General features: G+C 42.7%; 1 protein-coding gene across 4 annotated transcripts; it reads right to left on the bottom strand.

Annotated features, from left to right (window-relative positions):
* Positions 1-161: 161 nt before the first annotated feature.
* Positions 162-22,759, bottom strand: LOC148356393 (uncharacterized). 4 transcript variants are annotated; one of them, XR_015851975.1, is made up of 13 exons: positions 22,484-22,759; positions 18,710-18,781; positions 18,279-18,608; positions 16,151-16,342; positions 14,393-14,866; positions 14,263-14,323; positions 12,943-12,995; positions 11,469-11,511; positions 9,802-9,981; positions 7,110-7,407; positions 2,001-4,629; positions 1,800-1,894; positions 162-1,520 (listed from the first exon to the last, which is right to left on the bottom strand). XR_015851975.1 is itself a non-coding variant. In XM_088346953.1 (11 exons), exons 3-11 carry the CDS (start codon positions 18,457-18,459, stop codon positions 4,603-4,605), a joined length of 1,509 nt encoding a protein of 502 aa, XP_088203079.1. In that variant the 5' UTR covers positions 18,460-18,608; positions 18,710-18,781; positions 22,484-22,759; the 3' UTR covers positions 1,678-4,602. The 4 variants fall into 4 exon arrangements, 3 of the variants coding, with proteins under 3 accessions (XP_088203079.1, XP_088203076.1, XP_088203077.1); XM_088346953.1 differs by lacking the exon at positions 162-1,520 and having other exon boundaries at positions 1,678-4,629; XM_088346950.1 differs by lacking the exons at positions 162-1,520; positions 1,800-1,894; positions 2,001-4,629 and having other exon boundaries at positions 6,630-7,407.
* Between the last annotated feature and the right edge of the window lie 5,203 nt (positions 22,760-27,962).

Below are 27,962 nucleotides of genomic sequence, written 5' to 3'. Positions count from 1 at the left end.
ATAAAATACTGAAATCAGGGTGTCAGCTTACATGCCCATATTTGATTGTGTGTCACCAGTAGCGAATGGTAGGCAACGCGTGGGGAGGGGCTTAGCATTATACAGCTACAACAAACTGCGGCAAACGTGAGCAAAGAATTTACGGTTAAAGTGAGCTGAGTTTTAGGTTTTTTTATTCGCAAAATCAATTTGCAATACATCCCCACGGCTCATGAATAGATTAACCGCTAGGGTCTTCAAGGCTCCACTTTCTGTGGTGTGTCTTGGGCAAATACATCCTGGCGGCACCCAGCCCTCTCCAGGCCGGATTTCAGGGTAGGTGTTTACTCCCCGGGATGAAACAGATCCTAGTTTCCATGGTTAACCAGAAGAAGGAGAATCCTCCTGACCTGACTCAGATACAGATCTTGTCACGGTTGGCCATTGCCCTCACTTGGGCCCGCTCATTTGGTGCCAGCTGTTGCTCATTGCCTGATCGGCTCCCCTCCTATTTAGTGCTCTCATTTACTCCTGGTCAGTCCGTCAACGAACCTCTGCACTAGCAAGACATGTATTTTGACTCTGTCTGGTATCCTGTTTGTGTATCCAGTATCCGGTATCGACCCCGTCTTTCCTGTCCTGTCCGGTATCTTGCTCCAGTATCCAGTATCGATCCTTTCTGTCCCGTCCTGTCCGGTATCTTGCTCCGGTATCCAGTATCCGGTATCGATTTGTCTGTCCGGTCCTGTCCGGTATCCGGTATCGATCCCGTCTGTCCCGTCCTGTCTGGTATATTGCTGTTGTATCCAGTATCAAGTATCGATCCCGTCTGTCCCGTCCTGTCTGGTATCTTGCTGTTCTATCCAGTTTGCGGTATCGATCCCATCCGTCCATCTTGTCCCGTCCGGTATCTCGCTCCAGTATCCAGTATCCGGTATCGATCCTGTCTGTCCCGTCCGGTATCTCGCTCCGGTATCGCTCCAGTCTGTCCCGTCATGTCCAGTATCTTGCTCCGGTATCGATCCCATTTGTCCTGTCCGGTATCTTGCTCCGGTATCAAACCCATTTGTCCTTTCCGGTATCTTGCTCCAGTATCCAGTACCCGGTGTCGATTCCGTCCGTCCTGTCCTGTTCGGTATCTTGCTCTGGTATCAGTTATAGATCCTGTCTGTCCCGTATCTTGCTTGTGTATCCAGTATCAGGTATCGAGCCCGTCTGTTCCGTCCTGTCCGGTATCTGCTCGTTTATCCTGTATTTGGTATCGATCCCGTCTGTCCTGTCCGGTTCTCATCACGTCTCCATCTGGCTTCCTGTTTTTCCCGCGCCTGACTTCTCTGTCTCACTTCTTCCGCCCAGCAATCGCCAAATCACTGGTGTTTGTGTTCACGCGCATGACTTCCCCATTTCCGTAAAACAAAGCTCCTGTGAAAACTTTACGCGTCTAGGTCCTCCGTCAGTTTAGGATCTGACAGATTTTTTATCATCTCGCCGCCATTGTTTTTCCATGTAATGTCATCCCGGTGTTCAGAGATAAGCCATACCTTGACAAAAAAAAAAAAAAAAGGCTGTAAATGTCGGTACCTAGAAATGGAGAAGGAGATCTTTTAGAGGTTTTCGGTTAAGTGTTCATTTGCAAGCTCTCAAGATTTTACCACAGGTTGGGTTACACGTTTTCTTCTATTTATATTATTATGTGGCTGTTTTAAGGGAAACAGAATTACTTGGAAATAAGAAACTAATAATACTAACTAATTACTGTTTTTCAGTAACTCACCCAACTTGTCACCCAACTGTATCTGTCATTGGAAGTAACCACTCACTTTGGAAGTAGAAATGATGCAAGTCATTTAGTTCCTTGCACCTGATTGTTGGCCCAGCTTGTTGTTGTGACGTGTTCTGGAGCATCGCTTTGAACCTTGACGAATGTAAACATTACCCATAGTTACTTTGTTAGAAATCCCCTGAAAACATTGCCAAGTTTAGGTAAATTCAAATACAAAATTTATTTTTTGCTTCCTTACCCTGAAAAAACTGAGATGTTGATTGTTGGCCCAGATCATTGTGGTGACTTGTTCTCAAACACTGCTCAGAACCTTGACTCAACTTCAGAGAAAGAAGGTGTCCTCTACTCCCAAAATCAAACTTTATTGATCAAGCATAAGCAAACGGGATTCGGCAGAGGATACGATAACATCCTCCCATTCCATGTCTATTCGTGCTGCTGAATCAGTGAGCACATCCTTAAGACGACAATCAAAAGTCGCTAATCAAACTGTCCCGGGAAACAATCTTTGTATGCAATTTATACACAGTTGTATCAAAAAGTTTGGCCTCCAGTGATCATTTTCAAGATTTTACTTTATAAATCGTTTGTAGCTGGGATGAGCAATTTCAGTTTAATATATTATGTAGCTGACAAACAGTCACACAGGGTAGACCCAATCGCGTAAAGAGTAAGGGCAGCGCACGCAATCGATGCTCACTGGAAGCGGGAAGAAAGTCGCTCTAGCAACCGTGATCCGAATACAGAAGTGGATCTTACGTAGCGGGCGATGGCGTGTCAGGGACGGTACAACAGGTCGATGGCCGGGACAGGAGAGGCAAGAACGTGGTCGGGATCAAAAACGGGTCGTAAGTCGGAACGGGAGAGAAGATGTGGTCAGGATCAAAATGGGTAGTAGCCGAAGACAAACTGGAGCAAAAACGGGACAGGTGAGAGTCAGGGTCAAAAAAAGGCTTGCCTTGTATCAACAGAGGTTCGTAGACGGATTGACAACAGGGGATTGTCAGGACTGGGTTTAAATAGTGACAGGGAGCCAATCAGAACCTGTGGCGGTTGGCGCCAAATGAGCGGGCACAGGTGAGTCTCAAAATAATATTTGAGAAGTGCAATTTAGTCTGAAGATTTTTCGGAACGTGTACACTAATGATTTTAACAAAAGTGTACAAGTGCATGAATTTGCGCACCGCAACAGAAATATTTCGTAGATCCTCTTTTTGCAGAAATTACCTCTAAAGTCTTCCTATAGCTTCCAATGAGGGTCTGAATTCTGGTTGGAGGTGTTTTGACCATTTGTTTTTACAATCTCCAGTCGTAACAAACTTAGCATTATTTCTGTTGTTTACGAAAATGCTAATAGCTAAAAACATGATTTATTTTCGAATGGAAGATGAGAGTTCAAGTTTTCTTCTGATATGATATAGATAGATAGATAGTTTTTTGGACTATTTGTTTTTACAATCTCCAGTTCAGTCAGGTTTGATGTATTCCAAGCATGGACTTCTTACTTTAAACAACACCACAGTTGTTCAACATTGTTGTGGTCTTTCTGTGAACGATGCCTTTGTGCTTCCATTTCCTCACTATGTTTCTCATAGTGTATATTGAAAGCTGAAATCTCTGAGGTAGTGTTTTTTTCTCCTCCTAAACAATGACATTGAGCAATCTTTGTTTTCAGGCCAGTGTTGAAACTCATTCGAGAAAATGCAAAACAGGTAAACTAACAACTGTAAATTTTGTGTTCTAATAATGAGTGATAAAAGTATTCGAATCAACATAGATGCCCAATTCTATGCATCCGCCTACTTTTGATGAAGTCATTTTTGCACACTTTCTATAAGTCCTATAAACTTAATTTCAATACATATCGCTGTGTTTGATATAAAGAACTAAAAGTGCTGATCTCAACAACCGAACATTCGGAAAGAAATATCTAGAAAATGATCAGGGGGTGCCCAAACCTTTTCTTACCACTGTAAAAGGCGCAACTCTGATACAATTTTATCAGCAAAGTGCACATTGCTCACTATACACAAGCCTCTTTCTCCTTCCAAATCTCCAAAATACATCTACAGCGGACGCGTGCAAACTTAGTGAGGTAAAACACTGAAACAAAAAGTAGACCTGTGATATAGAAGTGCTTTCACAAAACAAGAGAAGAAAATATTTTGACACATTTTCCCACAGTTCATTCGTGCAATAACTACATTTTTTAGGGATGCACCGATATTTGTTTTCATTCTTAAAGATGATAATCATTCTTATTATATTACACTGTGGACCAGAAGGTCTGGGATTCCCTGCTAACCCTGAATAAACATTAGAAAATACATGGATGGAGAGAGTATATGCCTGACAGTGACAGTCAGCCATGTCACTCAATATAAACTCAAAGCAGCTTTGAGTCTTTAAAGGCAAGTCAACGGCCAAAGACAGGGAATTATAACCGCGCGTGGTCACCAGTATCTTACCCTAAAAGACAAGGGTCAGTTGACTGACATCATTATGACTAATGATAAAATCTCCTTCCAACCTACTTGAGCTAAGTCAACGAAGCCTACTTTCGTTTCCGCCCAGCGTGTCCGATTTCCTTGCGAAGGACAACTTTGATTTATTGACATTTTATTTTTTCCCTTTGTTCATCCAAAGTATTATTACGAAAAACAGAAAGCAAAAAAAAGGTCTGACGGGAAAAAAACAGTTCTTGGCTAGTTCCCATCCCCACATTTGCCATGCTTACGTGTTTTCTCTTTGCTTTAAGTCTTCCGTTTGGAATAATAGCTGTTAAATCAAACTCACCACTTTAGAGTTTCAACTTCGTCAGTAGGAGTAATGGTGCATCCCTAACATGAATTCCTCATGATTATTACCTGCGGGTTCAAAACAAAAATACAAACGACGTTAATGACCTTGAGGAAATATTTACATTTTTGGTCCGGTTTTACACTCGTCGCTGATGTAAATTCATTGAAAAACTGATGACAGTTTTTGAAAGACAGCACATATTTGTTGTCGTTGTAATAATACTAATTATAATGATAATAATAATTCAAGGTAATCATAAGAAAATGAGTCACGTGCTTTACTAGCTAGCACCCCAATGATTGGCTAAAAGCAGGCAGCGAAGACTATGACGCCATTCGGCGCAGTCATTTTGACATTCTTAAACATGGCAGCAGGAGCTTTACATCCACCGAAAGAGTGGCAATGGGAAAATGACAAAAGGGTGGAGAATTGACAGTTTTCATGTGATGTCAAGCGCATCCCTGAATGTCATCAGTCGGCCATGTTGGATGGGTCCACCAGACGCGGTTTGGTTGTGAGACTTAACAGTTTTCTGTACCGTTACTCAATAAGTGGAGGGCGGTTTGAGAAAACCTTACATGGTCAATGCGACATCTGACTCACGCTATAAAGCTTAGTAGAAAATAGTGCGCTGCTTTTGGGTGAAATAAACTCTAGAAAACCCCGAGTGTCCCTGAAAGCCTGGCCGCAAAAAGTGCATCCTTATCCGGTGAGTGGAGAGCAGAGCCAGGCCCCGACTTAGTACAATGCTAGCTCTGGGTATGGCCCGGGCTAGCTCAAACACCGAGCCAATGATTGTGAGTCATTTGCAAACCGAAATACGTCCCAGAGAGCTTTAATTTAACCCTAACCCCTCTTCCACTTGTTTGTTTCTAGCTTGTATGGGTGTTGTTTAGCAATCAGTGAACTTTTGCCGTCGTAACGTAGCCGGGAAAATTTGTCTAAAGACCGCCTTCACTCACCTAGAGCTTTGTTTGTCATATTTCTGTTGTCATTCACCAGGGTTGGGGGGTTACAAAGTAACGCGTTCCTGGAACGCAATTACTCTTCTCCCTAACGGGTACTGTGACATGTTATTGATAACATTTTGGAACTCGCCTATTTTTACGACATGGTGAGTTATTCCTTTACTTTTTAAAAGAAAATCATTGTCTACTGCAATTTCACAATCACTCCTTTGCTCATGTTGTCACTTTAAACCCTCCTTCTGCCAGCCACACAACGCGAATGGCAACAAATGACTGAGGTGGTATGGTCATATCTACCTACAAAATCCAACTAAAAACAGCTACAGGGATGCTGTTTCAAGCACAGGGTACGAGAGCACGTAATTTCTACCTATTGATCTTCTGATATTGTTCCTACTGTATATACTCACATCCAAGCCGTAAATCAGGGGGTCAGTTTGTATGCCAATTTAATTTGGTTGTGTGTCACCAGTGGCAAATAGAAGAGCGCGTGGGGAAGACAGGAACAATGATATTATTGGGGCAAACATGAGCAAGATGAATGAATTTTGGTCTTTTCATTTGTAAAATTATTTTTGCCAGGAGAAAAAACCCCCAACAATTTCTTGGACATTACCCAGAAAGAGTTTGAAGAAAACAGACAAAATGGATATGGAGTCTCTCAACTGTTAGTTTGTCAGCTCTGAAGGATGCACAAATGAAATGAAATGATCTGCATTTATATAGCGCTTTTCAAGTCAAGACTTCCCAAAGCGCTTTACAATGTGCTTCACATTTCCCAATAGCGGCTGTGCAGCCTGCTTATTGGGGGCATTAGGGGTTCAGTGTCTTACCCAAGGACACTTCGACATGTAACACGGAGAAGCCGGGATTCGAACTGCGATCTCTTGATCCCAAAACGAGCGCTCTACCTCCTGAGCCACTGCCGCGCAAAAAAAAGCCAAGAAACAAAGGCTTCACCGCTTTCACTAGGTGGTGTACACATCTTCTTTCATTTATTTTATTTTGTGGCTATTTTCAATCAATTTTAGGTAGTCCGCTTCTATGTGAGTATTTTTAGAGAAACGTGCTACTTTTGGGTGTCAGTAATCTGGAAGGAAAGGCAATTAGTTTTTAAACAAAGTAGCGAGTAACTGCAACTAATTACAGTAACATGCCCAAAACAACCCATCCAACATGGCAGGCGCTACTAACGTCGGCCGGATGTAGATGACCCGATAATAACTATCGGCCGAGGAAGACATTCACAAAGACGCCAGGCCCAGATAGCCGAGGAAGGAACGTTTGTCGGACGAAGAAGAAGGGAGAGAAGACGGGGGCGAACTGGTGTGAAGCTTGAGCGAGAGGAGTGTCGTAATGGGTACGAGAGGAGACAAATTCCTCCACTCTGCTAGCTCACACGGCAGAGGTTGAAGAGGAAGAGGGGAGGACGAGGACGGCACGTTGTTGTGCAGCCGTCGAACCTGTTTGCTGGGATTGTTTTTGTGCACGTAGGAGCGGTGCGTGTGCACGGTAGCGGGGGCACGTGTGGTAGTGGCAGCAGTAGCAGTAGCAGAAGAGTGCGCTCCGTGCTTAACCTTGCAATGCAGACGCAGGCTGTCTCGTCGCTTGGCGCTGTAGGGGCAAAGGTCGCAGGTGAAGGGCCTCTCGCCCGTGTGCACGCGCACGTGCTCGACTAGCTTGTTGGCGGTGCGCGTCAGGTGTCCGCAGAGATCGCAGCGGTATTGGTTGCCTTGGCGATGACCCTGGAAATGAACCAGCAACTCCGGTTGCCCGGGAAACGACCTCTGGCAGATCCGGCAGCGGTGTTCCGAGGCGCTCGTCTCCGGCGGGGTTTCCGTGGCAACTGTCGGTGCGGGAAGGGTGAGGGGGCATCTGGCAAGGGTGGAATCGAAGTGCGGAGATTAGAGTATGTTCAGTGGTGCGGTGGCACTATTGTTGAAGATTCAGCACTTTGGACAGCTACTTATTGAATAGAGAAAGGTTTATTTTTAAGCCGAAATACTGTATCAATTTTCATTTAGCTCATTTTCAGGCATCTTGCGCAATAATGCCCTCTGCTGTTCACAGTTTGTAGTTCATCTTCATAAGAGTACAGCAGGAGTGGGCAAAACTTTCCAGTCACGAGCCGCTTTAGCATAACATACCTGTCAACCTATACGTTTTTGCCGTACAAAGTACGTATACTTTGCATTTTAAGACGTGTACGACGTACAAGGAAATCTGTACGGAAAAATGCAAATTTGTCAATTATAGGTACCATCCAGTATACACCGACTATCACGAAACGGCAAATCAATCAAGTCTAACGAGTACGCCGCGATAGCCTCTATCTCTGTATCGTTTTTTTCGTTGCAAATGAAGCGAGCGGTTTTATGCTACTGTGCACATGCGTCTGCCGCCTGGGGATTTCCCATCATGCATCATTCCGGAAAAAAATATGGTGTACGATTATTTTGTATTTTGTAAGGGAAAATACGACGGTTTGTACGGGCATGGAGCCGTGGAGGTTGACAGATATGGAATAACAAATTTTGCCAAATGGCCGGAATGGAAGGAAAGGAATGATTGATTTTAATTTTTTATCTACTGATACAATTTCAAATCCGATACCTTGGCAATACATGTGGAAAAAAGAGAATGTAGGTAGAGTATGTCCAATTACTTTTCATATTGTTGCGGCTATGTAAAAAAGAACAGCAATCCCTCGGTACTCCAGGCTTCAGTTATTGCTAGTTCACTGCTTTGAAGATTTTGAATTAAATTGTCTTTATTGTCATTGATATCAACGTACCGTGCATTGTGACCTGCAGCAGACAGAACACAGACAATGCTATAATGGGGGGAAGTTGTGTGTGTGATTGGGTGGGAGTGACTCTGCGTGCGACTGTGATAGGCTGGTGTATGCTGTCAGTCAAATAGCAGTCATTGTGACCACCAAAACAAATTGCAAAGCACAGCCACAGCTAGCTTTTATATTGAAAAGAAATTCAACAATTAACTCAGATTCTGAGGAAAGTAGCTCAAAGAAAATGCTGTTCAACAGCAGGTGCTGCAAGGATTGTTATCAGGTGCAGGAAAGGACGGAAGCGGCGTCGGGAGAGAAAGCAGTATTGGGGCTGCAGGTCCAGACCAAAAGCGGCTAGGATACGGAACATCTCTCACGAGCCACCGCTGCCAAGCTTGTATGTCACCAACACCAGATCCATTAGAAATGAAACGGATGACCTGGAGTTCAAACTCATAGGAAACCGCTACATTTATGACAGTTGCATTTTAATCATTGCGGAGACCTGGCTCAAACCGAGGATACACAATGCAAGCATGCAGCTAGCCAGCCGTTTGCTAAATCGCTTGTTCACACTTGAATTAGAAGCCCTCCAATATTGTTGTACTTTTGTATGATAACAATAAATAACATTCATTAATTCATTCAACTGTAATCTGTGTTCCGTGTTTTATTTGTAGATCTATAGTTGTTACTTTTTTACAGGTGTATATGGTACGCTCAGTGCGTAGGTCAGAAGCCTGCATCAAATAACGTGCTTCCGGACTTTCCCGAGCGTTATAAGGTCGTGCATTTGTATATACTTTTCCAAAGTAGACGCACAGAGAACACAAGAAAAATGGATAAGTGGTTAGGAATCAAGCCAAAACCTCAGCCCCAGAAGAAAGATTCAAAAGAAGCTAACAAAATTTATGACGCTACAAAACGTAAACGTACATTAAAAGCATCGTGGATAGAGGAGTTCACGTGGCTTGTAGCAAACATTGCATGAATGAAGATGAGTAAATACAGGTATATACAGATGGCAGGTGGAAAACAGTCCTATACATGCGATGAATTTTACAAGTAGATTTATAATAAACTTAATTTTAAAGTTTTGTTCTGTTATATATTGTGATTATCAATCATTAGTACTTTGCAACAATGGGTTTTTTTGCGTGTCATGAGTTTCAGACACTGTAATTGTAGAGATTATTCGACTAATTGTTTCAATAGTCTGTGATCAGCAGACTATTAAAATAGTTGTCAGTTGCAGCCTTAACCAGAACTTGGTGATCCCCGTTTTTTGTTAAAAAAACGCAGCAAAAATGACTAATATTTTGGTCAAATAACAATTTCTTCAAATACAAAGTCATTGGAGTACAGATGTATCACTGTACTTTGATGACAACAATTTAGCAACAGCTAAAACCTATTTTGGCAACAATCCTTGCACAAGAATCGTCAATCCTGATCAAAAATAATCGACGGTTGTTCCCAACCTGTTAGCTCCGCCCACAAAGTGCTTCTCAGCGTGCGCCCTCATGGCTGACTCCTGATTGGTGGAGTGGTCACAAACGCAGCATCGCAGCGAGAAGGAATCGCGCTCCTGCAGCCGGTGCTCCATCATGTGATCCCGGAAAAGGAGGCGCCCGTTGGTCTCAAACCCGCACACGTGACACCTGAGCACAGGGAGGAAATTACCGTATTTTCCACACTATGAGGTGCACCGGATCAAAAGGCGCACCCCCCAAAAATAGTCTTTTGTTATATAGTTTTCACGGCGGCGCAGTGGTTAGCGCGTGTGTGGCACAGTTCTAAGGTCTTGGGAACCTCCTGTGTGGGTTCAAATCCAGCTACCCGAGTTCCTGTGCGGAGTTTGTATGTTCTCCCCTTGCTTGCGTGGGTTTCCTCCGGGCACTCCGGTTTCCTCCCACATTCCAAAGACATGCATTTCAGGTGGATTGGCCGGTCCAAATTGTCCCTAGGTGAGAATGAGCGAGCGAGTTCTCTGTCCCTGTGTGCCCTGAGATTGGCTGGCAACCGGTTCAGGGTGTCCCCTGCCCACTGCCCGATGATTGCTGGGATGGGCTCCAGCACCCCCGCGACCCTACTGAGGATAAGTGGTGCAGCTAATGAGATGAGATGAGATTCTGTTAAACAGCCATAGTATGCATACGTAAAAGCTGTCAGGACCAGAACGGAAACAGGACCCAATTGCGTTACGTTTCTCACAAGTTTCATTAGAGGAAAGAGAAAGGGCTGCGCCCACGGTCCGGTGTTCGCTGGACGCCGGAAGCAAGTCGCTCTTGTACTCTGATGGTGCTCCGAAAGCGGAAGTGTATCTTCCGTATCGAGCGATGGCGGTGTCAGGGACAGATAAAACGGGTCGGTAGTCGGGACTGGGAGAGGAAGGCGTGGTCGGGGTCAGAAACGAGTCGTAAGCCAGAACGGGAGAGTAGACGTAGTCGGGGACAAAAAGAGGTCATAAGCCGGGATGGGAGAGCATACGTGGTCAGGATCAAAATGGGTCGAAGCCGGAGACAGACGGGAGCAAAAAAACGGGACAGGTAGGAGTCAGGGTCGGAAAAGGCTTGCCTAGTGTTCACTGAAGTTCGCAGACGGACTGACCACAGGGGACTGACAGGACTGGGTTCAAATAGTGACAGGGAGCCAATCAGAACCCGCGGCGGTTGGCTACAAATGAGCGGGCACAGGTGATTCTCATCGGTAATATTTTTTGGTGAAGAAATGGAGAGACTGTTGAACAGAATGCACTATGCAAATCGCTGTTCCTTGCACTGTAAAAATAGTGTGATAATTAGATACAGTCTAATGCCTTGTCAAATGTAATTTGTACCACTGGTGGTCTAGTGGTAAAGTGTCAGAACTCTCACCACCACTCTTGGGGTTTGATTCCCTTTGCATACAGTGTTTTGCAATTTAGATCAGCGATGTTTATTAATTCGAGTAATCATAGCACAATGATTGCTCACATGCAGTAATATACTGTCATATCCGTCATATTCTGCGATAAATAATGTGCATTTGGTTATAAGGCACACTTTCAATTTTCTAGTCAAATTGGGGTTTCCAGGTGCGCCTTATAGTTTGGAAATGAGGGAACATATCCTCGGCAATGGCAAACTCTAAATGGAGAACCACTCACCGATAAAAGAAGCTTGCACTGGTTCTCGGGCTGCTTGGATTCTCTGTTGGAGACCAAATCAACACGTTGTCAAGCAAAACTATTTCATTTTCCTCCACAAAATGACAGCACATGTTCAGGCGCCCACTCACCACCATAAATTGGGGCAGAAGAATTAACAGAATTTGAGGTGAAAACATTAACACATTTTAAAAGTTGTCTTGTAGCCAAATTATTCATAAAATGTGTAGCCAAATAACCACAAATACTCAAAATATGAATGATAATATGTGTACCTAACAAAGCCAATTATTTGAATTTGAGCAGACCGCATACCCTCATCCAACATTCTCTGATTTTGTAATAAATTCCTATCTATTTTTTACCTTCTCCATACCTGTCAAGCTCCACGGCTCCATGCCCTTACAAACTGTCGTATTTTCCCTTACAAAATAATCTTACACATTATTTTATTTTTTTCTAACGTGTTTATTTATGTAGTTTAACATGTTATACTGTACATGTGTTTTGTTACATCATATATATTGTTAATTAACATTTTGTTGTGAGATCCTGAGTTGCTCGACATGAATGAGGTTTATTATAAAAAAAGTTCAAAAACGAAGTAGCTTGGACGTTTACTGTAAAAGGAAAAAAATACATGCAAATATAATTAAGTAGAATAATACCTTTTCTTATTCAAATTATGAATTCATTTTCTGCATTAAATTATCGTTGGTAATATACTGATTAAAGGGATAACCACAAACCTGTCTTTTTTCATTTTCTCCTTTTATACTTCCTCTTAACTTCTTTATACAACATAATAATTCGTAATATAATGCATCAAAAGCAAGTGAGCCGTTTGAGACCCAGTTTTCTTTAATGAGTTGAGCCGAAAAAACATGGTTTTCTAAAAAGAGACGGACTTCCTTTCACTACATCAAACTGCTCGCTTCGTTTGCAACGAAAAAAATGATACCGAGATAGAGGCTACCGCGCCGAATTCGTTTGACTTGATCGTTTTGTGGTACCTATAATTTACAAATTTGCGTTTTTCCGTACAGATTTTCTTGTACGTCGTACACGTCTTAAAATGCATTATAAACGTACTTTATACGGCAAAACAAACAGGTTGACAGGTATGCTTCTCCTTATTGAGAACTTCCTTGCGACACATTATTTCCAGCAAAAAAGGCAATAACATGCACTAAATCACAATTAATTCTCAATAATGATGATACCCAAGTAACCAAGCATAAATATTAAACTGAGAGATTATTGGCGCACAGGTGAAAAGTGTTAAACCTGTTCATCTCACTCAGCCACGTGTTCATCTGTGTTCGGGTTTGTTCGAGTTAAAATTTTTTGTCCGAAATTCAAAGCAAAAATGACTGGAACACCCAATTGACTGACTATAGAGTCGTTTGAGTACCAAGGCATCATTGTATTAACTGTGAGTTTAATCAAGGCCCAATGAATGGTTGTTGTATACCATCTGCAGGCTCCAAGGATCCGGACCAGGCGGGCTCCAACTTCAGGACCGGACTACATATGACACAAAGAACATGGAAGCAACGCTAAGAATGCTGCTGTAAAATGAAAATACCAAATTTCTTCATGTGCAACGCTCACTTGAGAATAACGTGCGATCCGATCTTAGATTAAAAAAAAAAATTGGTTTAAAGTCTTGTTTCAATTTTTCTTAGCTCAAACTTAGCGGTTGGATGCAGTGGGAATCGAACCCGGGTGACAACGTTTAGAGAGCGTTAAATCCTAAAAACTGGTCAACCCGTCGTTCAGATCAAATCTACTGCTTTTTTGTGTGTTATCCAATATCTCACACAATTCTCAGTCACGGTACCGGAGACAGGTGTTAATTCCATTGTGCATTTCACATGTTACAATGACGATAAATTTCTAACGTGAAATACACAATATTAAAGGTAGGGTGCGTTGTTTGAGGTTTCCTTAAAACATAGGAAGTTAAATGTTTTTTCTATAAAGTGTTTGTTAACAATCAACCATCCATTTTCTGCGATGCTTATCCTCATTAGGGTCACGGGGGTGCTGGAGCCCATCCCAGCCCCCCTTCGGGTACCCTGAACTGGTTGCCAGCCAGTCTATTTGATAACATTGCCTAAATGAGTTCAAAGAGCTCATATGCTTTATTTTACACAGAGCTCACCTGCTTTGATCTCACTTTTATCAGAGCGGTTTGGGGCAAAACACATTTGGTAGGAGGAATGGGGTGACAGGGGGAGGGGGGGTTTTGGTGAGGGAGACTGACGTCATGATCTTCCCTGCATTTTTTTTGTTTCTATTTGTTAGTTTAGCATGAAAATGGTGAAAGAAAGAAGAGGCCTTCTTCAAGTACACTTCAAATGCCAACTCAAGAAACATAAAAAAGGAGAGTTCATCCAAGCGCAACCAAGGAATGCACGTACTTGCACGCGCATCATGAATGAGCTGGCTGAGGCTGCGATTAGGACTTTCAACCAGGAGATGGCTGCAGAAAGTAACAAAGTTTCTAATTCCGTACAGCACCTTCAGCACCCTGGTACTGTGACTATGAAATAGTGTGATAATGAGATAAAATCTAATACCTTTTTGGATGCGTCCTACTGTCTTTTACTGGTGGTCCAGTGGTTAGGATTCGGCGCTTTACCACTGCAACCTGGGATCAATTCACGATGCATCCAATGTTTTGCGATTGTGGTCAGTTATATTTACGACTGATCGATCATTTCTCAAATACGGTAAAACCTAAAAAATGCACGTTATGCACAGATTAATATGGTAGCTTGAAGCGCACCTGCTCCTGGAAGGGGTGCTCGTCCTCACTGCCGACCCGTTGCTGGACTTAATGACGCGCTCTGAAGAGCAAAATCCAAACGTGAACATGACACTTAGCGTGACGAAAGCAAAATGCTGCTGCGTCCTACCTGAAAGCTGGTGCAGCAACGTGGACGCCAGGTTGACAGACATGTCCTGCCAGAGCGCCGCCCGGAGGCACTGCTCTGCCATCCTGGCCCCAGAACACAACTGGTCCCCGAGAAACTGCTGTTCCTCCCTAGCGACCCCTGAGAAAAACCTAGGTAGGACGTCCTCCTCTGTTCTTCTCCTGAGGAGGATCTTCTCCGTCAAGGTGGATGTGGAGGTTTCGTTCTCCTCCTGCTTGACACCGTGCGGAACATTCGGAACGACGCTGTCGAGATGGGGATCCGCCATCTCGGCCATCTCGCCGCGTTCTGTTTTCACGGCCACAAGACGCCGATCTCCATCACTCAAAAAAGATGGACCCCGGAGTACTATTTTGGTTCCGTCACGGACGACGTCAGACATCCTCGGCATTTGGATTTCCGTGGAGTCCTCTTCCTCCTTGACTTTCACGTTGGGCCGTGAAAGGAGCTGACTCTCTGTTGACAAAAACAGTTTTTGCTGATATTGCTTACCATACAAATGACTTATGGAACTAGATTTAAAACATCTTCTAATGGCAACATCTTCAAGTAAAACAGTTATTAAATTGTTGGGATGGGAAATCATAATCGCAAATCTATTATCTGAATGAACACTAAAGAAGCTGTACAGATTTTGAAACTTTCCTACTCTCTGCTGCCATCTCTAGGCTATAAGTCATGGTTGCAGCCTTAGTCAGCTCATTCATGATGCTTATTTCTTTCAAGCGCTCCCAAAGCTGTATTTCTTCATCTTTCTTGGGATTTTGGGTTGGCGTTTGGACATTACTAGAAGCAGGCCTTTTCCTACTTTCACCATTTTCATGCTATGGAGACAAAAACAAACTGTGTGGACGGGCATGAAGTCCCTTCCCAGAATCCCCCTCAGCCCCCCTTTCCTCAGACCTAAGACAGTATGTTCTGCCCCAAACAGCTCTGATAAAAGTAAGATAAAACCAGATAAGCCCAATGGAACATAAAGCAAAGGGCTCTTTGAACTCAGTTGGGCATTGTTAACACAAACTTTAAGGAGCTGTACAGAAATTAGATATTTGTTACACTTTGCCGCCATCTCTTTGCCTAAAGTCATGATTGCAGGCTCATTCATGATGCGTGTGAAAGTGCCTGCATTTCTTAGATGGACTTGAAAAATCTTTCTTGGGTTTGGGGCTGGTGTTTGGACTCCACTGGAACCGTACCTTTTCTTATGCTCTCATGTTTTATGCTACATTGACAAATACAAATAAAAAACCTGTAAGGACGAACTTGACGTCACTCTTCCGGACTCCCCCCAGCCCCTTTCCTCAAACTTCATAAGTTCTGACCGGAAAATTTCTCATAAAAGATAATATCGTAAAGTTGGCCGTTTTGGATATGTGCATTTCTCATAATTCAATGCAATGAAAATAACTTGTTTTTATTTTCCTAAATATAAAAACAATCTTTCTCACACACACACACACACACACACACACACATAAAGTAACGTTTCAATCAACAGTCTAATTACATATTTTATACGTTTATCAATCTTATATTCTTTTATTGTGAAGTCGTGCTTTTCTCTTTAATAGCCCTTATTCCATTTTTACCCTGGAGTGCCGAATCTAATCTCTGGCACACAATGTTTCACAACATTAATATTGTATTATATTATTATATATTATTATATTATATTAATCTATGACAATAAATACAATTCAATTCAATCAAGCAAACGGATGGTGAAACACAGACACCAACCTGCCAGTTTCCTGAGTAAGTCCGAAGCCATGGTTTGAGTGGCGGCATCTCCCTCAGGTGTGTGCGTGAGCGAAGGTGGGTCGGGACTGGCCCCGGGACCATCAGGTGAAAGAGCCAGGCCAGGTTCTTCCTGCTGCCCCCCTTGTCCTTCCGCTCGACTCTCGGGGAGTACCTGAGCCTTCTGAGTGGCTTCTAAAAACACATGGTAAATGGTCTGCATTTATATAGCGCTTTTCAAGTCAATGAAGACCTCCCAAAGCGCTTTACAATGTGCTTCACACTTACCCATTCACACACACACTCACACACCAATAGCGGCCATGCGGCAATACAAGACGCTGACCTGCTTATTGGGGGTATTAGGAATTCAGTGTCTTGCCCAAGGACACTTTTCTGCACCACGGACCGGTGTAATGTCTAACAATATTCTTGTTGCCCGGCCCAATAATAACTTTAGTGATAATAACCAAAACAATAATAATCATAAAACAACGGTGTAATCATTAGACCACTGGGAATGTAGATGACATAAAAAAATGTCAGGACCAGAACGGAAACAGGACCCACTTGCGTAACGTTTACCACAAGTTTCATTGAAGAAACGAGGAAGGGCTGTGCCCACGAGCCGATGTTTGCTGGATCCGGGAAGCGGGTCGCTCTCGTACTCGGTTTGTGATCCGAACACGGAAGTGGATCTTCTGTAGCGAGCGATGGCGGTGTCAAGGACGGGAAAACTGGTCGGAAGCCGGGACTGGAGAACAAAAACGTGGTCGGAACGAGTCGTAAGCCAGAGCGGGAGAGTAGATGTGATTGGGATCAAAAACGAGTCATAAGACGGGACGGGAGAGCAGACGTTGTCGAGAACAAAACAGGTCGTACCTGGAGCCAAACGGGAGCAAAAATGGGACAGGCGGGAGTCAGGGGTCGAAAAAAAGGCTTGCCTTGAAAAACAGAGGATTACAGAAGGACTGAGAGTACAGAGTTTAAATACTGAGGAAGCCAATCCGTCAACAAACTGCAGCTGGCGCCACATGGCCGGGCCAATTGGGCGCCATTGCAACCGTGACAGAAAAGGCATAGTTTTTATACCTCATTATCACTCTAGTTCAGTCACGCTACCGTTCTGAAAAATATGAACACAAAAAAGCACAGAAAGGGAAAAAAACTCTTGGGTATATCTGATAATGAATCACACATTGAAGGACATTAAGTAAAAATATTGTAAATTTAATTTTGTTATTGTGTTCATAGTTTATGTTGTCAATAAATGATTTTATTTAAGGCCCTACATATTCAACAATGCGGTACTGTGAGTGAAAATCGTAATTTGATGATCGAATCTAAAGCCTTTACCCAAGTTGTTTACATCCTTGGTAGTCTAGGGGTCAAAATTCGGTACTCTGACAGTCGGGATCCAGGTTCGATTACAATTGCATCAAATGTTGGGCAGGTATAGTTTTCAACCAATCGATCATTGCTAAAATACGATAATATCCTTTTATAATATAATATACAATACATAATATATAATACATAATATATATTATATTTAATATATCATATACATATTATATATATAATATACATATTATATATATATAATATATAATAATAATATACATCCACTACACAGCATCATCTCCCAACAGAAGAGCAGCTTCAGCGACAGACTGCTGTCACAGTCTTGTTCCACGGACAGACTGAGGAGATCATTTGTTCCTCATGCCATGAGGCTCTTTAACTCCACCCGGGGGAGTAAAAGCCCACATAAAATCCCACCCCCACATTTGCATATTACCCTATTTGTATTACAGTGTGTATTTTCCGTAGCACTATTTAAATACTCTATAGCAAAACATTATATTGGGTGTTTTTGTATTCCATATCTTTATTTTATTATTTCATTTTTCAACACAAGGATACTGCTGGAAGTGTGAATTTTCCTACGGGGATGAATAAAGTATCCATCTATTTATCGATCTATCTAATATACTACCGTAAAACCTCCTATGTACGCACATCCAAACTTTGAGTTCTTCCTTAAATTAAAAAAAAGTGTTCTCTTTCTGTGCGGCTTGGTACCAAACAACCCAGAGCCTGGTAAGAGTTTGTGTCTGTTCTTAACTACCTGACAGTCGAATGAGAAGGTCAGACGCCATCTTGGTGCTGACATCGGGGCTAAAAAGAGAGGTGGCCGCCAGGAAGGGGCTTGAACTCGGCGCTTCTGACTGTGGAGCTGCCTGCGTCTGCTGTTGGGCTGAGTCCAGGAGAGGAGGAGGAGCCTGGAACACGCTCGGCCCACGCTTCATTTTCCAGCAACGGGGAAGGAGAGAAGTCACAGTCGGGAGAGAGGCGAGCGGTACGGGAGAAGGGATGCTAAAATAAGATGCGAAGGTTCTCGGCCACTCAGAGAAGAGGAGACCATCGTGAAAAATCTATTCCTTTGGCTCTTTGAGACCTGTGAGCAAAAGGATGAAAGCGAAGCAAGGCAGAAGAGGGAAGGTTGATGCAGAGCTTGACAAAAACTTAGAGTGAATCTTCTAATCAAGTAATTATTACATGGATAAGGCCTGAGAATCGTGTCATATCCACATCGCCATGGTAACAGGCAGCAGCATCCCCTGCCATGACCTTACGGAGTGACAAATGTGTTAAATTAAACCCTGGAAGTGATATCGCTACTGAATTTGGACACAATTGTGATATTTGCACATTATATTTAAGATATTGAGAACATTTTATCTGTAAGAAATTGCAGGGTAGCAACCACTCACTTAGCCTTAAAGGGACAGTGTGTTTTATTTGACCACCATATGTTGCTGTATTGTGTCGTGCAACCGAAAATGAGTGCGAAGAAACTCAAGGAAGAATACAAACTATGGAGACTCAAAGTGAATAAATCACTCCATTTTAGTTTTTTGCCCAGACTTTTACAAGGTTTTTGGGCACACCTGCAGCAAGATGGCGGACAATTATGTCGGCTCTCTCTAAGTGAAGCTCATGTTACATAAAAAACATACAAAATCCATACATTTTTAAAGGAGCCATACGGAATTCGGAATTTCTTTTACTCACTGCCTCCATCTCTTTACAGGGGATATCATTTCATCTTCTGTCAAACTCCTTATGTTACGCAAGCGGGTACGTGCATTTGTTAGACACGTTTAAATAAATTCATCTATTTTTTAAAAACTTGAAACAGGCATTTTCTTACATTCACCGTTTTTATGTTACTCTAACAAATAGAAACAAATAAACCCCGGAACGAGCACGACATTACTCTCCACCCCCACCTCAGTCCCCCTATTCCTCCTACCTAATGTGTTCCCTCCTAAACATCTTTGTTAAAAGTAAGATCAAAGAAGTCTTGTCTAGTAGGAAAAACATTATAAGGGCTCTTTGAACTCAGTTGGGCATTGTTAAGACATACATAATTTATTCTACTTTCAACACTTTAGGGACACCTACCACTAGGACATGCCAAAGAATGCACACTGTGTCTTTAAACATTGAACACAGGTACTCTAATTATTGGTTTTGTAAAATCAATATGCACGCCATAAATTAAAGGAACGGAGATTGAACCGTGACCGAATCTTGAAGTAATCAATATCAAGGAGCTGTCAGAAGACAAACAAAATATCCTGCTTAGAAGTTTAAATAGATAAAGTCATACCTGTCAATGAATACGTTTTTTGATCACTTGAAATAGTAAATGCCGTACAACAATGTTTGCACTAGATTTTAAAAAAAATATATATTGTTAATTATAAATAGCAACACAAAATTTAGTGCGAGTGGGGAAAGAATGAAGACGTTGAAAGAATTGTGTTGTTTATTTTGTCGATAAAATAAACTTCTTTAACACAAATTATCTTTGTTTGTATTCTAAATCACATGTGTCAAACTCATGGCCCGAGAGAGAATACTGAGAGGAGCTTAAGAGTAAAATGAGCGTCAAACAATGACTTGCAGTTTTAAATATGTCCACTCGATGTCACCAAAGCGATGCACCACTCCAAAAGCTGTATTATTTGACTACCATTAATAAACCAGAGAAAATTGAGGAAATATATCCGGTTGTTGCATCCATTATCTGCACTGCTTATCCTCAGTAGGGTCACGGGGGTGCTGGAGCCCATCCCAGCTATCTTCGGGCAGTGGGCAGGGGAAACCCTGAACTGGTTGCCAGACAGTCACAGGGCACCATCCCGATGCTATTTTCATCAAAATAAAAGTAACTAATTCGCTGTTCAAGGCAATATGTAAAATACAAAAGAAAAGAAAAGAAACTAGAATTTGGGTGCCTTTTCAGAAGTTTAAAAAAAGCTTTGGCCCTTTTCTACAATAGATCTTAAATCTAACAGAAAAGGCCTAATAATAAAGTAAGCTTGTTCATAAAAAAACTAAAAATTAAACAGCATAAAGATTTTTAAATCATCTAAATTAATCATTTAGCATTTGTGTGCTATTTTTTGTCATTTTCCAGTCTGTGTGAAATTCCCAGAGTTAAATAAACCATAGTGAAATGAATTAAATTGTTATTTTGCACAGTAGCTGAACACTCCAAGAGACTAAATATTAGTGAAGGAAAAATATTGAGGAAAGAGAACCCTTGAGGAATCGTTTCATAATCCAAATTATATCATTAATTATTATTATATTAATTAGGAGCCTCTGAAAAGATCCCCAACCCCAACAATTTTTATGCTGTTTACTTACTAGTATGGCGCCTGTAAGAATGTTTTTTGCCATGCGGCCCCGGGCTAAATGAGTTTGACACCCCTGTTCTCATTTGCTGTGTGTAAATAGATGTCGTGCTATGTTTGTAAGATTCATTATCTCCTATTAAGGGGAATTGCAATCATCAATAAGGTAAGCCATTGGTTGAGGTCGACAGGTTAAAAAGTCATCAAATTTTCCAAATAATGAAATATTCTCCAAACAAAACCTCTTCAAATCGCTGACCAGTCAACTCGGCTAGCTTGTTCCGTTCCTCAGCAGAACCCACAAATGCCCGTGACCCGGTTCCTAACCTCTGTCGCTCGCCACTCTGTACCAGTCGCATACCTGTCAACCTGTACGTTTTTGCTGTACAAAGTATGTTTATTATGCATTTTAAGATGTGTACGTCGTACAAGAAAATCTGTACGGAAGAACGCAAATCTGTCAATTATGGGTACTATCCGGTATACACCAACTATCACGAAACGGCAAATCAATCAAGTCAAACGAGTTCGCCGCGGTAGCCTCTATTTCCGTATCGTTTTTTTCGTTGCCAACGAAGCGAGCAGTTTGATGCTACTGTGCGCATGCGTCTGCCGCCCCGGATTTCATGTCGTAGTTATGTAGTGAAAGGAAGTCCGTCTCTTTTTAGAGAACCGGCTCATTAAAGAGAGCCAGCTCTCAAACGGCTCACTTGCTTTGATGCATTATATTACGAATCATTATTGTTGTATAAAGTTAAGATAAAAAGGAAGTATAAAGGGAGAAATGTAAGAAAGACAGGTTTGTGGTTATCCCTTTAATCAGTATATTACCAACAATAATTTAATGCAGAAAATAAATTCATACTTTGAATAAGAAAATGTATTACTCTACTTAATTATATTTGCATGTATTTTTTCCTTCTACAGTGAACGCCCAAGCTCCTTCATTTTTGAACTTTTTTTTATAATAAACCTCATTCACGTCGAGCAACTCAGTATCTCACAACAAAATGTTAATTACCAATATATATGATATAGCGAAACACATGTACAGTATAACATTAAACTACATAAATAAACACGTTTGAAAAAAATATGGTGTAAGATTATTTTGTATTTTTAAGGGAAAACATGACATTTTGTAAGGGCATGGAGCCCTGGAGGTTGACAGGTATGCAATTGCCCGTGACCCGGTTCCTACCCCCCGTCACTCGCCACTCTGTACCAGTCGGACCAAGCCCGAGTTCTGGAGCTCTGCGCTGCCCCCGCCCTCACACATTTCCCCATTGCAACATGGCTGACACGCCGAGTCACAAAGTCAATTCCCGGCGTGGGAGGTGGGAGGATGGTGCCCTAGTTCGGTACCGAGGAATCGGCAAGAAAAAAAATGGGTTTCCGCTGGAGAAGAGAAAGAGGGCAGGTGTCAAGGGCCGAATCACCCCTCGATCGCCCCCGCCTCTCTCCATCACGCCCCAGCAACATGGCTGAACGGAACTCGACCTCACGGGACCTCTGAAGTCATCCGGTCATTTCGCCTCGCACAAGCCGCCCCGGGACCGCCAGACGACGCTTTGTCGTCCCCTCCCTCCCTCCCACTCTCGCCCGCTCATCCTCCGATACTTACCGGTACCGGGAGGGCAGGTGGCGTCGGTGGTTGTGATGGTGCAGTCCGGGGCAGAACCTATATTTAAACCGCACATCTTCACTGGCGGTAATTTCTTTTTTTCCTCTCGGCCCTTTTGCGTCGACCTCTGGGTTCTCTCCGTCACTTTTCCACAGTGCCGGTAGAGGTTCGGGTGGGAGTGGAAAGACGCGCCGAGCCAGTCGCGCGGAGACGTCTTGTTCCCGGCCGAGAGGAGGATGACGGGTCGGTCACTGAGCAGGGCAGATGGAGGTTTCCGCCTCCTTCTCTCCCTCTTTCTCTCTCTCTCACGCGTGCACGCGCGCACGCGAACCAGGGACGCAGTCGGTCTGTCCACGAGCCAAGCTCATGCAAAGGTGAACAATTGTCCGTGGGACCAGAACAGCGTAGTCATCACTTTTACGAGTACGCGTCAGAAGTCCAAATTCGAGTTTTTTTTACATTTTAAAATGTAGCTCAGCTTTTAACTCGTTGATTTGTCGAAATAGGAAGAAGAGAGAGGAATGGATGGCCTTTCTTGTCATTATGCAAGTATAAAATTGTAAAGGCTTCTCCTTTTAAAGTAAACATGGGCAAAATGATAAAAGAAATAAAAAACGATGTATTAATCATCCATCCATCCATTATCTGCACCCCGCTTATCCTCAGCAGGGTCGCGGGGGCGCTGGAGCCCATACTCGGGCAGTGGGCAGGGGACACCCTGAACTGGTTGCCAGCCAGTCACAGGGCAAACAAAGACAGACAATTTGCTTGCTCCTACGGACAATTTGAACTGGCCAATTAACCTGACATGCATGTTTTTGGAATGTGGGAGGAAACCCACGCAAGCACGGGGAGAACATGCAAACTCCACAAAGGAGGTTTGATCTCATTTACCTCAGAACTGTGCCGCACACGAGCTAATCACTGCGCCCCACCATGCTGCCCCTGTATTATCGATCCATCCATCAATTATCTGTACCGCTTATCCTCAGTAGGGTCGCGGGGGTGCTGGAGCCCATCCCAGCCATCCTCGGGCAGTGGGCAGGGGACACCCTGAACTGGTTACCAGCCAGTCGCAGGGCACACAGACCCAAACAATTCCCTCCCTCATTCACACCTAGGGACAATTGGGACCGGCCAATTAACCTGACATGCATGTTTTTGGAATGTGGGAGGAAACCCACGCAAGCACGGGGAGAACATGCAAACTCCACACAGGAGGTTCAATCTCATGACCTCAGAACTGTGCCGCACACGAGCTAATCACTGTGCCCCACCATGCTGCCCCTGTATTATCGATCCATCCATCCTTTATCTGTAACGCTTATCCTCAGTAGGGTCGTGGGTGTGCTGGAGCCCATACCAGCTACCCTTCGGGCAGGGGGCAGGAGACACCCTCAACTGGTTGCCAGCCAATCACAGGGCACGCAGGGACAGACAACTCACTCGCTCATTCACACCTAGGGACAATTTGGACTGGCCAATTAACCTGACATGCATGTTTTTGGAATCTGGGAGGAAACTGGAGTGCCCGGAGGAAACCCATGCAAGCACGGGGAGAACATGCAAACTCCACACAGGAGGGTCGATCTCATGACCTCAGAACTGTGCCACACACAAGCTTATCACTGCGCCACCATGCTGCCTCTGTATTAATCATGTATAGCAAAAAAATGCATATTCACAGTGGCAGTGGAAGCTGTTCCTCTTCTGTTAGTTCATGCTCCTATGCACCTGTAGCACCATACAAAGGGCAGCAGGTCAAAAAGCTGGGCACCTGGATATAACCCGTCCTCGATAATGTTTTGGACTCTGCTAAGGCACAGAGTGGAGTAGATGTCAATCAGGGAGAGGAGAGGGCAGAGAATGATGCTTTGTGCTGCTTCTCCTATCCTCTGCAGAATCCTTCTGGCCGCCTTAGCGCAGCTACCCTACTGGACGGAGACGCCGAATGTCAGCAGGCTCTCAATAAGCGATGGAAGGCCAGCAGCAACTTCCTGTCTAGGTAAGAACTGTAGACGCTGCTAGACCTTCTTTAAGAAGGCTGCAGTGGTTGCTGTCTAGGAGAGATCATCAGAGATTAGGACCCCAAAGAATCCAAATAGGACCCTTACCACACACTTGCCGTTGATGTAGAAAGGAGGCGGGGCACTCCTGTTCTTGCTGAAGTCCACAATGATCTCCTTCATTTTTGTGTTGTTTTCAGAGCATTAGGTGGTCAGCCTCTGGACCTCCTCTCTGTGGGCCACTACGTCACTTTCTGAGAGAACTGTGTTGTCATCAGCTAACTTGGTTGTCCTCATTGGCAGGACTGTAGTTGTTATTCCGGAGGCAGTCCAGAAGGCTTTGCACACAGTCCTGTGGTGACCCAGTGCTCAGGGAATGGGAAGAGGTGAGGTGGAGCCGGGTCTAAAAGTCTGGGGCCTTGATCTTTGATCCAGTTGCTTGTGAGGCCTAGGGTGTCCAGTTTTCTGATAAGTACGTCCAGGATGATGGCATTAGAAGTCCAACTATAAATATTGCCAAGCATGCACGATATAATAAAATGCACTCTTTTGAGTTCAGAGTACATTTCCCCTTTCTTAAAGCCAATGCCAGGGGTCACAACACCAGGTAGCAACCCAAATTTTACAGAGAATCATCAACACAGCCCAGGAAATCATGGGATACTCTGTGCCCAGTCTGGAGGACATTGCCCTCAACATTGTTAAGAAGTCCTCTCCCCCAGATCACTGCCTCACAATACAAATCTCTTAAAGGGACAGTGTGTATTATTTGACCATTAGATGTCGCTTTATAGTGCTGTGCAACCCAAAATGAGTGCTAAAAAAAGCATCCGAAAGAAAACTTAACTACGGAGACTCAAGGTGACCAAACTGCACCAGTTTTGTTATCATATTTTTCGCACAGCCTTTTGGTTACCCGTAACAGCAAGATGGTGGCGAAATATGTCCTCTAGGTGAGGCTCATGTTATGTAAAATAAATACAACTTTCTTGACATAAAGATATTTTGAAAAATGCATGTTTAGATGATGATAGTTCATGGATTTTTAATTATTTAAAACAATTGTTTTTTTTTACCACTGCGGGAAATTACATTATACACGCTATCCCTTTAAAATAAGGACTAACTCTGTAACAATTTATTCCCAAGGGCAACCCCCACCCTAAATAAGCACACGTTTCCGATGCATTTAAGAATGAGTATCCATTTTTATTTATCTTATTTTGAAAATATCCTGCTGCTAGTCATCGCCCGATTGACATGATGTAACGTACAACGTCACTCTACAGCTACTACCTCCTAAATTCCATCTTTACATTCTTTTTTATCTTACTCTTCTCTTCTGAGTATTTTATGACATGTTTGTCCTGGAGTGCCACGTCTAATCTCGTTGTAAATGCGTTGTCAATGACAAAAAGGGCTATTTTAATTCCAAAAACGTATTGGGCATCCCTTGGGCCTTCTCTAAAATCAATTTTTTACGAAGGGCAATTAAGACATGGAATTATCTTGTTTTAAATTGTACTTTAACCACAATGTGTGGCCTAAAACGGCCCATAATTCATATCTTGGTATTTTATATTTCGAACTTTATGCTCGTGGTAAGGAAGTGTTCAAGCATGTTTACTGCTGCAGTGGCTAGCATGAGCCACTAGAGGACGACAAACAGCAATAAACGCAATACATCTCGCCACCGCAGTGAACGATCAAAGAATAATGTGTGAATTGCAAATACCAACTAACCAAACTATAACCTATTATTTATCTGACCTCATCATCTCTAATGCATGCTGAAACCGAGTTTGACTTTCGCAGGTATTTAGGACTTCTGAACACTCACCACAAGAGAGAGAGAACCTAACATTTAAAAGGACATCTTTCAGGAGGAACTTGACCAAGGGTCTTAAACACTCTGCTTCCAGGACTATAGTTTGAGGCCTCTGCCTTAGTATGAAAGTTAAAGGGACAATGTTTATTATTTTCCCACTAGATTTCACTGTATTCTGTCGTGCCACCGAAAATGAGTGCTAAAAGCACAACGGAAGAAATAAGAAAATCAAAAAAAGAAAATTATAAAGACATTTAAAAAAAGAAAAAAGGACCAAAAAATAATAAAAAAGAAAAGAAAGAAGGACAAAAAAAGACCCAATGTAAAATAGTAAAAAATTAAAACTGAAGAAAATAGGAAAACAAAAATGGAGAAAAATAAAAAAGAAAATATAGAAAGTTACATTTTTTCCCGTATCGTCTTTTTTATCTTCATATCATGTCTTTCCTTTTCTCCATTTTCTTTTATCATCTTTCTTTTCCCCTACTTTTCTTTTTATTCCCATTTTGCCTCTTTTTATTATTTCTTCTTCCCAATTTTTTTATCAATTTAAAAAAAAGTTTTCCTTTTTTTGTCTTTCTTTGAGAAAGGCTGGGTAAAATTGGACGAAAAAGGATGCTTTCTGCTCACTTTCAGTCTCTGTAGTTTGTAGTCTTCCTTGAACTCATTTTTGGTTGCACTACACATTGCAACTACATCAGGTGGACAAAACACTGTACCAACTGCAGAAGCTTTTTATCATTTGGCCAAACCTCACCCAGATTCTAGCTTTGGCGACCCCCAACTGATTTGAGTTTAAGACCCCTGGTCTAGACTCTAGAGCAGGGGCCTTTAACCCTTTTCAAGCCGACAACTACTATGAGCTACCTAATATCAAAAACTGCATCCAGTTTGATATGCATTTCTGAAATAACGATTCATCATGTTATTACTATGTTGTTACTTTACTATTGCAAAGTTAATTATTGGAATTGAACTCAGTCAACCACTAAAAAAACAATCTTACTATAAAATAACAAGAACCCAGCACTAATGAGCTATTTAACAGTTCCGCAGACATCCCCACTTTAAAGCGACCTTTTTAGAGGTGAGAGATACTTTTTTGTTACTGATGAGCATAGAGGGATACCAGTTTTACATCAATTTCTAAAATCACCAGTAACCCTGGCATTAAGTTATTACCAGGTGCCGGGAGTACAGCAATGGACAGAAAAAACATTGAATAATCATCCCATCCCAGAAAATCATTGGCTGCTCTCTGCCTAGTCTGGAGGACATGGCCGGCTTGCGATAGTGCAGCAGGGACATCATCATTATAAAGAACTGTTCTCACCCGGCCACTACCTTTTTGACCTTCTGCCTTCTGGCAGATGATACATGACAGACAGTGCCATCACCTTCCTAAACAAGCACACAAAACAGTGGATATCTTGCCAGTTGCATTGAAAATTTGTACTCCTATGTCCTGACTTATTTTGGAATCTGTGCTGCTGCTTAAAGTTCTTACACTATTTTCAATCGCACTATTGTTACAATGCACTATTTATATTACAACTTGGGCTAGTGTCTTCGCATTAATTGTAAATATGTTTGTACTTGTATCCTGACATAATTGTATGCGATTTCACTCTTAAGTCTTTATCAA

Source organism: Urocampus carinirostris, chromosome 11 (genome assembly GCF_059441175.1).
Source record: "Urocampus carinirostris isolate Australia breed hairy pipefish chromosome 11, RoL_Ucar_1.0, whole genome shotgun sequence".
NCBI classification, from domain to species: domain Eukaryota; kingdom Metazoa; phylum Chordata; class Actinopteri; order Syngnathiformes; family Syngnathidae; genus Urocampus; species Urocampus carinirostris.
The sequence above is the reverse complement of the archived record's forward strand: the minus strand, read 5'-3'. Positions and strand labels throughout refer to the sequence as shown.

What these genes read in the sequence shown, in the direction of transcription:
- LOC148356393 (XM_088346950.1), bottom strand. Translation starts at nt 18,459, where the DNA reads ATGAAGCGTGGGCCGAGCGTGTTCCAGGCTCCTCCTCCTCTCCTGGAC. An exon ending in AGCACCCCTTCCAGGAGCAG is followed by an intron (nt 12,996 to 14,262) that starts GTGCGCTTCAAG and finishes TGTCATATGTAG; the next exon opens with TCCGGTCCTGAAGTTGGAGC. An exon ending in TTTGTGGGCGGAGCTAACAG is followed by an intron (nt 7,408 to 9,801) that starts GTTGGGAACAAC and finishes CACCCTTGCCAG; the next exon opens with ATGCCCCCTCACCCTTCCCG.